The 10,960-nt window shown below is 39.5% G+C and overlaps 1 protein-coding gene across 1 annotated transcript; it reads left to right on the forward strand.

The window, feature by feature from the left end:
• Positions 1-83: 83 nt before the first annotated feature.
• Positions 84-8,043, forward strand: LOC118430902 (putative sodium-coupled neutral amino acid transporter 7). The gene is made up of 10 exons (XM_035841933.1): positions 84-360; positions 1,257-1,415; positions 2,000-2,198; positions 4,406-4,541; positions 4,913-5,005; positions 5,382-5,439; positions 5,672-5,786; positions 6,257-6,404; positions 6,838-7,037; positions 7,720-8,043. Exons 1-10 carry the CDS (start codon positions 226-228, stop codon positions 7,908-7,910), a joined length of 1,434 nt encoding a protein of 477 aa, XP_035697826.1. The 5' UTR covers positions 84-225; the 3' UTR covers positions 7,911-8,043.
• The last annotated feature ends 2,917 nt before the right edge of the window (positions 8,044-10,960 follow it).

Raw genomic sequence — 10,960 nt, forward strand, 5'->3', positions numbered from 1 at the left:
AGCTCTTATAATCTACCTAGTACTCCATACACAGCCTTCAAATAGAGGAAAACTGAACGGAAATTCTTACCCTAACCTTTCACCTCTCACCTTTATCAACCCTGACCTTTGAGCTGTAATATCACGGGGAGGGTTGCTAAACCGGTGTTCAAACTTTTTCCTCTCAAAACAGGAATGTTTCTTCCCACATTTTGTGATATATCATAACTTCGGTGTAAAAAGAAGATGTCCGTACAAGAGGACAGAGTTTCGGGGGTAGCTTATGAGAGTTTTGGCGAGACGCCCGCAAATAATATTGCTTCAGCGTCGACGGAAAGTTCAGGCGATGGGGTCGAGGACAACAGTGTCATCGTTCTTAAGGTAAAGTTTCAGATCATTTCTTAATGGCGCAACTTAAGAATCACTCGTGGATCTGTCAAGTCAAGAACGTTTAGTTGCTTGTTGTTGTTGTTGTTGTCACAATTATTATTTACAGTTAGACCCTTCTGTCCTTAAACTGGTTCAAAGTTGCATCCTGTTTGATAAAGTCACATGATTTAATGTAACAACTTTGCGTCTTGGCAGGAAGAGAGTCTTGTTGGCTTGTGACAGCTGAAGGGACCGTACAATAATTCTATCATAGGGAGGGGAATGGTTTTCCATGTTTTCTGTTACGTAGAACATGTATGTGAGCAATCGTAAATTTTCGCAATTTATATCTTATTGACAGTGTGGTAGGCAAAAAGCAGGTGGCAGGCAAAGCATTAATTTAAATGTGAATTAGTTTTTGATCTGCTAATTCTAATATTGTAACACTGTAAATGCAGAAATGTTCGTGGTGGTTTTTCCATTATAGTTTTTGACTACAGTCTAAGGTGCTACTGCAAACTTAAAACCATAGCGAATACTCCATTTTCTCGCTACCGTGAAAGTAAATCCCTGCAAACTTAAATACATTTACAGTACTCTGTTCTACTACCGTCATTTTGCCTGCCAGTCTGCCAATGAGCTCTCTCGCAGAGATCAGAACGCATGTGCAGTGACAGGAATTCTAGGTAATAATATGTCAAAGGTAAAGGCCCCAAAAAAGAAAACACTCCTTGTCCTGACCAAATGTTTCATTTGCATAACATGTACAAAGTCCAGAAAGGTTTTGTTTCCTTTTTCGAAGCCTTTCCTTTTGACACATTAAATTTGATACATGACATTACATGTAGTTCAGGTAGACTGCACACAGAAGTAGATTGTGCAGTTATTAATCCACGTAATTGACTTAGTCCTGCCCGCAGATCCAGGCCAGTAGACGGGACCGAGGCACGCCCGTGGCCGGAGCGATTTTCATCGTGGTGAACGCCTGTCTCGGCGCCGGGCTGCTGAACTTTCCCGCGGCGTTCCAGGGGGCGGGGGGCAACGCTGTCGGGGTCTCCATGGAGGTGGTGAGTGGGAGTGAAGGAAGGAAGGAAGAAGTGATTGGATCGAGAAGTGAGCGAGTGAATGAATGAATGAGTAGGTTAGATTTTTATCGTGGTGAACGCCTGTCTCAGCGCAGGCCTGATGAACTTTCCTGCAGGGTTCCAGGGAGCGGGGGCAATGCTGTCTGGTCTCCATGGAGGTTGTGAGTGGAGTGAAGGAAAGAAGAAAGAAGTGGATGAATTGTAGAATGAGGGAGTGAAGGAATGAATGAGTGTTAGTGATTGAATGAGTTGAAATGTATTAAAGAGCAAAAATGTGTGTCAATGGAAAAATACTCTGACAAAGATTTAATAAAGAAGAAAAAGGGAGGGAGGAGTGAATGAATGAATGAATGAACGAATGAACGAACAAACAAACGAACAAACAAACAAACGCAAGAAAAAATGAATGAAAAATAAATGAATGAATGAATGTTATGAATAGGATTAGTTGTTTATTTATTTGTTTACTTGTCAGGTTTTCCTGGTGTTTGGAGCGGTGGCAGCATTGATCATGGCATACTGTTTGGACCTGTGTCGTGTTGTTTATTTGTTTGTTTGTTTGTCAGGTTTTCCTGGTGTTTGGAGCAGTGGCAGCTCTGATCATGGCATACTGTTCGGACCTGTGTCGCGTGAGCACGTACCAGGACGTAGTGCAGACGGTGTGCGGACACAACACCGGCATCCTGTGTGACCTGGCCATCATCCTCTACACCTTTGGCACCTGTATCACTTTTATCATCATCGTGGGCGACCAGGTTGATAAAGGTGCGTGCGTAGGAAGGTTTGGAAAGAAAAAATGGACAGGCTTTTTTTAAGGTTTAGATTAGGTTTAGTATTTATATTATATTTCATCCTTTGTTTAAAAGTTTGTTTCTTAATTAAGAGGTTAGTAAGATGGAGTATAGATTATGTCAGTTCTTTGATTTTGAAACATTTCAGAATCAATGAATATGTGAGCAAAATGAATTATTAGGAGCCTTCATAAATTTATAAAGAGTGGACAAAAGAATTGATGAATAAATGAATGAACAAATGAATGAATGAATCAATCAATCTATCTATGGACATTGAAGGCACAACAGCATATTGGCTGTAAGTTACATTTTGTTATTACTGGTATGGAAAATGGATTACTGGAGGAACATAATTTTGGCATTGATTGATTGTTTGTTTGTTTGTGACAGTTATGCAGTGGGCAGCGGGACCAGAGTTCTGTTACCACTGGTACATGAACAGAAAGTTCACCATGAGTGTGATCCTGATTGATTGTTTGTTTGTTTGTTTGTTTGTTTGTTTGTTTGTTCCAGTGATGCAGTGGGCAGCGGGACCAGAGTTCTGTTACCACTGGTACATGAACAGAAAGTTCACCATGAGTGTGATCCTGATTGATTGTTTGTTTGTTTGTTTGTTTGTTTGTTTGTTTGTTCCAGTGATGCAGTGGGCAGCGGGACCAGAGTTCTGTTACCACTGGTACATGAACAGGAAGTTCACCATGAGTGTGATCTCTGATTGATTGTTTGTTTGTTTGTTTGTTCCAGTGATGCAGTGGGCAGCGGGACCAGAGTTCTGTTACCACTGGTACATGAACAGGAAGTTCACCATGAGTGTGATCCTGATTGATTGTTTGTTTGTTTGTTTGTTTGTTTGTTCCAGTGATGCAGTGGGCGGCAGGTGCAGACTTCTGTTACCACTGGTACATGAACAGGAAGTTCACCATGAGTGTGATCTCTGATTGATTGTTTGTTTGTTTGTTTGTTTGTTTGTTTGTTTGTTTGTAACAGTGATGCAGTGGGCGGCAGGTGCAGACTTCTGTTACCACTGGTACATGAACAGGAAGTTCACCATGAGTGTGATCTCTGATTGATTGTTTGTTTGTTTGTTTGTTTGTTTGTTCCAGTGATGCAGTGGGCAGCAGGACCAGAGTTCTGTTACCACTGGTACATGAACAGGAAGTTCACCATGAGTGTGATCTCTGATTGATTGATTGTTTGTTTGTTTGTTTGTTTGTTACAGTGATGCAGTGGGCAGCAGGACCAGAGTTCTGTTACCACTGGTACATGAACAGGAAGTTCACCATGAGTGTGATCTCTGATTGTTTGTTTGTTTGTTTGTTTGTTTGTTCCAGTGATGCAGTGGGCGGCAGGAGTAGACTTCTGTTACCACTGGTACATGAACAGGAAGTTCACCATGAGCGTGATCTCTGATTGATTGTTTGTTTGTTTGTTTGTTTGTTTGTTTGTTCCAGTGATGCAGTGGGCGGCAGGAGTAGACTTCTGTTACCACTGGTACATGAACAGGAAGTTCACCATGAGTGTGATCTCTGATTGATTGATTGATTGTTTGTTTGTTTGTTTGTTTGTAACAGTGATGCAGTGGGCAGCAGGACCAGAGTTCTGTTACCACTGGTACATGAACAGGAAGTTCACCATGAGTGTGATCTCTGATTGTTTGTTTGTTTGTTTGTTTGTTTGTTTGTTTGTTCCAGTGATGCAGTGGGCAGCAGGACCAGAGTTCTGTTACCACTGGTACATGAACAGGAAGTTCACCATGAGTGTGATCTCTGATTGATTGTTTGTTTGTTTGTTTGTTTGTTTGTTTGTTCCAGTGATGCAGTGGGCAGCGGGACCAGAGTTCTGTTACCACTGGTACATGAACAGGAAGTTCACCATGAGTGTGATCCTGATTGATTGATTGTTTGTTTGTTTGTTTGTTTGTTTGTTTGTTTGTTTGTTCCAGTGATGCAGTGGGCGGCGGGACCAGAGTTCTGTTACCACTGGTACATGAACAGGAAGTTCACCATGAGTGTGATCTCTGATTGTTTGTTTGTTTGTTTGTTTGTTTGTTTATTTCAGTGATGCAGTGGGCAGCAGGACCAGAGTTCTGTTACCACTGGTACATGAACAGGAAGTTCACCATGAGTGTGATCTCTGACTGATTGTTTGTTTGTTTGTTTGTTTGTTTGTTTGTGACAGTTATGCAGTGGGCAGCAGGACCAGACTTCTGTTACAACTGGTACATGAACAGGAAGTTCACCATGAGTGTTATCTCCATCCTCATCATCCTGCCCCTCTGCATCCCTAAAGACATCGGCTTCCAGAAATATGCCAGGTGAGACCACGTCTTCCATCTCAAGGACATGATTTGTAAGATCTAGTATTACTCTTAAGAATTCAGAAGTTCATTTTTTTCTTACAAATGTCAAAAAAATGTCTGAAGCCCTAACCCTCCAGCTCTGTGTCCCAGAGGACACAAGGATGCCAGATATGATGATTGTTTTGACGACCAAGGTTTTGTTCTTGCTTGAGTAAAGACCACCTTTTTTCAGTTAAAAAAGGGAGTTTCCAAGACAGAGAAGTTTGGTGTTAAGGTAGCCAGAGAAAAGAGACAGTTGTTCAAATATTATACTGTAGAATTTTAAGAGTTTTAGAACAGAAGTGAAGCCTGTCAAAGCGAATATTTTTCTCTCCTGTTTTCTGCAGTTTTCTCGGTGTAGCGAGCATCCTGTATGTAACAGTGATAGTCTCTGTGAAGTACTACACAGGAGGGTACCCTCCCGCTGATGTGGTCACAAGGTAAGGTGCAGTCTCTGCTGCTTCTTTATTCTGATATACATGTAAAATTTGCTACATCAGCTTTACATGATTGCTTCATGTTAAGGTGTATCTTTGGATGTTTTAGGTGCTAGGACAACGTATGATATTTTTTTTTAAATTTGGTGAAACTTTCAGAACATCTACAACTTTCATGATCTACAACGTATTGTCTTGTTTCATGACTGCCTATATGGGTGTCTGCTTTGTTGTGTATAGTCACTACAGGGACATACGTACAATGTATGTTGGCCGCTCAGAATAAACATAAAATCGTCATCATAAAACATGAAATAAGAAACATAAATTTTGTCAACCCATAGTACTTGTCCAACTGTTTTCATGCGTTTCTTTTCAGCCCAAAGACTTTCACAGATGTGTTTATAGCAGTCCCTACAGTTTGTTTTGGCTTCCAGGTAAGTGCAAACCATAACAAATAATACATTGTATGTTCTCTTCTGTTTGACATTTCCTGACTGACATTATAATTATTGCATGAAACTATGGAGAATTCATTAAGTGGACTAATCATGATTTATTTGTGTTAAGGAAGGACATTTTCGATTTTTATCAACTTCATTTTTCTTTCAGTTTCTTCTCTTTCCCTAGTCTAGTAACATCTGTTCCACTTTTTCTCCTGTGTTTCAGTACCACATCAGTGCAGTTCCAGTCTATGCCAGCATGAGAAAACGGAACCTGGGCAGTCTGGCTGTTGTCATGTTTTTTGCCATGGTCATCGCAATGCTGGTATACACAGCCACAGGTATGCATGTTTGTTTGTTTGTTTGTTTATTAATTTTCTTAGTCCTTTGCTTGTCCCTTCAACATGATTTCAAAAGACTCAGACAGGAAAACACCAATTTAACACAAACTGTTATTTTGAGTGAGTACAATGTAGACTACATCAATTAAGGATAGATTTCTAGGTATATAGTACCGGTATTACGATATGCCAAATGATAGATACTCAAAGAGTGTATTTTTTCTTCAAATGGGCTTTTTTCTCTCGATGATATAATCATGACACCACACTTATTTACATCAATTGCCATCTTCTGACGAGGTAGTCTCTGAAAAAAATTCCATACTCAACTAGATCTGGAAATAGTATTATTAGTAGACCCCTAAACTCCTCAGCCACTCTACAATGTTACCTTAACTGAAGAAACTTGATATCAAAGATTGGAAATTAATCATTCACCTAAAATTTTGACTATGATATCATGTTTACAGGTGTGTATGGTGGGTTAACGTTTGGAAGCAGCGTAACGAGCGATGTGCTGCTGTCCTACGATGCTAACGACGTCTCCGTCACGATTGGTCGAGCAGCCCTCACGCTCGACATCCTCACGTCATATCCCATACTGCACTTTTGCGGAAGGTAGGGATAGAATTGAATTTTTTAGGATTTGTCCTTTTTTTATTTAAAGGAATCTCCTGTCAGTATTGACAATATTCAACAGTTACATGAAAGGTGTGAAATATTGTTTCATGTAAACAGCATCAGCTATGTACACTGCTTACTTCTGCTTTACAAGATGTTAATAAACTATTTTGCTTTGCAGTATTTCCATATGCACAATTAAGTTTCATACATAAATTCAATTTTTAAGAGCATGCTTCCCTCCAATGTTATGCAGGTCTCATTACATTGCAAGTTATAGTCTTGGCATCTATCTTTCAATGTCTTTCTAAAGGTACAAAATAGAGACATGTTTCAAAAGTTAAGCTATTATGTAATATGTTCTTTTTCTGATCTGCTAATGATCTAGAGGATTGCATACTTACCCAACATACTCTGTTCACCGCTATAGAACAGTACTTGATGGGTTTTACGTAAGATGGCGCCGGTTGTCGGCGGAAGACAACCTTCGACAGGAGTTTGTGCGTCGCGTCGTGGAAACCATGGCGTGGTTCTGGCTCTCGCTGTTTTTCGCCATCATGATTCCGAACATCGGGCTGGTCATTTCTGTCATCGGGGGGCTGGCAGCTGTCTTCATTATGGTCTTCCCAGGTGTGAGATTTTTTTGTGTATTTTGAGTAAAATTGCATTTTTGCTCCAATTGCTTTGATTCCGAATATCGGATTGCCCTTTTTTAATCATTGGGGAACTGGCCGCTGTCTTCATCATGCTCTTCCAGTGTGTGAATATTTTATTGTCTACATTTTTTGTCCAAATTTGTCCAGCAATATTGTGCCTATTCTTTGTTTAATCATGCATGATTCCCAAAGTCATGCTGGTTATATCAGTTGAATCAAGGTCTTTAAGTATGTTTGTCTTGCAAGATATAGTTTTTTTTAAATATTTTTCAGATAGTTGTACTTTTCCACTAAATTATCCAGGTCTGCTTTCTCCTTCTAAGAGCATCCAAACTTGATATCATAAGACTGTTAGTGACCTCCTCTGGAGACTCTCTGATGTAAAATTTACTGATCATTCCTTTTCTTAAAAAGGGTGTGCTCTGCTGCATATTATGGAGTGTTCAATTTGTAGCATCTCATAACAAAGATGAAGATAATTTTTTTAGTTCATTTGACAGAATTAAAAAAACTCACACTGTGACAGTGACTCTCCAGTTTGCACCTTTTTTATGTGGGGTACAAGCATTGTTCAGATGATTCTATTGTTGCCAAGAATATAGAATAAGTTTAGAATTATGGAGATCTTCATGTCTCTGTGTTATTTTCTGCTCCAGGTTACTGCCTCATCCAGGCCGTCCTGCTACAGCAGCCATCAGACAACGTGCACAAGGACCGCGCCCTCCTAGCGCTGGGCGTCCTCTACGTGTTCCTGGGCACCTTCATACTGGGGGAGAACACTGCCCTCGCCATCATAGACGACTTGAACGGGAAAAACTCCTTACAACAGATCTGTACTGTTACTTGATAAAATGTGATTCAGTTAGTGTCATATTATCCCAATGTTACTTAATTATTTGTTGTGTTATGATAAATTTTACACATCAAGGTATTTGTTCTACTGGAATAAGCTACGCTTACTCTTATACTTTTCAAAATGGTTCACTCCCATTCCTAGTTCTACTGATATGCGAATGCCTCTTACTCCTCTCTTTCTCTTCCTTTCTTTCTCCCTCTCTCTCTCCCTCCCTCTCTTTCCCTCTCTCTCCCCTATCTCTCTCCCCATTTCTCCCTTTCTTTCTCCCTCCCTCTCTCTCCATCTCCCTCTCTCCCTCATCTCTGTCTCTTTCTCCCTCTCTCAAACTCTTGATCAAACTCAAAGTGCAATGCTTTAAACAAGGCTTAATGCTAATAGAAAAAATTAGACGTGTATTTAACTTTATGTTAAATGCAGTGAAGTTTGCACATCAATGACACAGAAAATGTCTTGGAGTGGACACTCTTGAAATGTATGAGAGTAAGCTTTGTTTTTATCCAACAGAAGGTATGTAAAAATGAACAGCTGAATTGTTACATAATGTTGTCATAATTGTGTTGTAAATACTGTAATGATGACCTCATGTGTAAAAGTTTAAAGGAAAATAACGTTATCCAGATGAGCTATATTTCCTGTAGAGTTAAAACTAATAAACTGAAAAAAGCTAAAATTTATTGGAATGTTGATAAGAAAAGAAGACCACATCCGAAAATCATTGCATCTTATGGCATGCTTTGCAATCTGCCATTGCTGCTCAACCCTTGAACTTTCCCATCATGCAAATAGTGTGTACTGTTATGTAATGATGTCATCAGGGCAGACAGAGGCCTTGGATTTATTTGCAATATATTGCCCAGCAAGCATGAGTGATGTTACATGTACTTCATGCTGTCATGCAATAGAAAGACATCAGACAAAGCCACACAGACTAGAAGGATTTATTTTGCTGAAGTAAGGGAGAAAATTGTAATATCTAGAGGTATATTTTCCTAGCAGACATTGCAGAGGAAAGGGACCAATAGCTTTGAGCAATAGACTGTAACTAAGCTGCCCACAGAAAATCTTCTAGCCTAGACTGCCAGACTGTTAATCTCTAAAACTTTGTGTCTCATGGTCTAACTCAGCAGGCCCAGTGGTAAACGTTCCTTTGGGGACATGTTGAGCTGAGGAGCTTAGCCTCTACCATAGGCTCACTGGTCATTAAATAGTAGAAATTGGACAAATAGAGTCAATAGTATGCTAGTTGGTCATTGTGTACTGACTTCTCCGGCCAGCCAAGTCCCCAAGCATACTATTCCCTCTATTTGTCCAATTTCTACTATTTGACCAGCAATCCACAGAGCCTGGTAGAGGCTAGAGGAGCTGACCTATGTTGGCACTGGAATCAGTCTGGAATCCAGGCCAAGTGCCAAGTGGCCAGCGTAGACAGAATTTGTAAGGTTTTGAGACAAAGGGAAATATTACGGTCTCTTAGAGACCAGAAAAATGTGCAACAATATTTTCTCATGCCTTGGTAGGCCCTTATGCAGAGTACCAGTTTGACTGTACTAGTAACTCAGATTTGTATCCTCACATGGCAGATACATAGACATGAATGTCCCATTCTTGCCATTTTAAAGAGGAATATTTTGGAATAGGAAATGCCAATTAAAAGAAAATGTATATTGCATAATGATAAGAAATTGAAGAAAGATGGAAGATCATAGAGTCTGTTTTTGTGTATATTTGCAAAATCATGGCAGAAATGTTCAAATCTTAATACTTGTTCAGTACTTAAATGAAGCTATTGTGGAAAACATCTTTTATTATGTATAATTTGAAATCAGCAAAGCCTCTGTATTGGTTTCCAATAATTCCATTGGAAGTAAATCAATTCACCAAACAATCTTCTGTACTTACTAGCCATCACTAATTTCTTTATGTACAATGAATCATGATGGACTTTATCATAAGAAAAACTGTTTTCAGATGCAGAGCTGTCTTATGCCGCAAATCTTGTACAGTAGGCTGTAAAGATTGAAATAAAACACGCTGAAGTCATAATGTAATCTTTTGCATCGCAGTTTATTTACATGCTGTGGCAGTGGCAGATGCCAGTTATGATATAATAGGCAACCTGCAATAACCAACCTTTATTTCTGACTATTCATTATATGCTTCAAAATATATCATGGCACAGTATAATTTAAGGTAGGGTGGGTACCGGTACAGAAGATTCAGGTCCGGTTCAGGTCCAGAGAATCAGGTCCAGACCTGAACCTGGACCGGACAACTTGTTGATAGGCAATACTCAAAGCAATGGTCTATTTCACAACAAGGAAATCTGTTTTGTGGAGTATTGGACTCCCAATGGCATTATAAAATCCTTCAAGGCTAACTGCCTGATCTGTACGATTGATTGTAAAACTTGGTAGAAATGACAATAGACTCTACTCTACTTTTGCTCTTGTCATAAGCTTTGACAGGTAAGCCCCAAAATTTGTGAATGTTTTCAGGTCTGGTTTTTCTGGACCGGTCCAATATGAAGAAATGGTTTTGTACCGGTACCGACCCCTAGTTGCAGGTATTTCAAGTTGAGGCAGCAGCAGTTAGAATGCAAATAACAAACAGACCAACATCGTTGAGGTAGATTTAGTAAATGGTTTAAATTTCATTGAGGTTTTATTACACAACTAGAAAGGCCGACATTTGCTTAGGAGCAAATACAGCATATTGCAATCCATCTTCATCCTTGAAAAAATCCCAAAATTCAACAATTTGAAGTAATGTTTGCTCAAAGGGAAAATGAAGTACTGTGGGCACTTGTCCTACACACCTTCATGCCGAATTTTAGGTCATTTGGTTTCAATATAAGGGCATAGGAGCCAAAAATATACATTTTTTAGTTAAAAATCGCTTAAAATCCCAAAATAACCCACATTATAAGTGCTCTATGAAGAAAGTGTTAATGGAGTCCTGTTGTCATATGTCCAATTTACCTTTGTACCAAATTTTAGGTCATTTGGTTTACATACAAGGGCATAGAAGCCAAAAATATACAT

The sequence above is a fragment of the Branchiostoma floridae genome, chromosome 14 (genome assembly GCF_000003815.2).
Source record: "Branchiostoma floridae strain S238N-H82 chromosome 14, Bfl_VNyyK, whole genome shotgun sequence".
NCBI classification, from domain to species: domain Eukaryota; kingdom Metazoa; phylum Chordata; class Leptocardii; order Amphioxiformes; family Branchiostomatidae; genus Branchiostoma; species Branchiostoma floridae.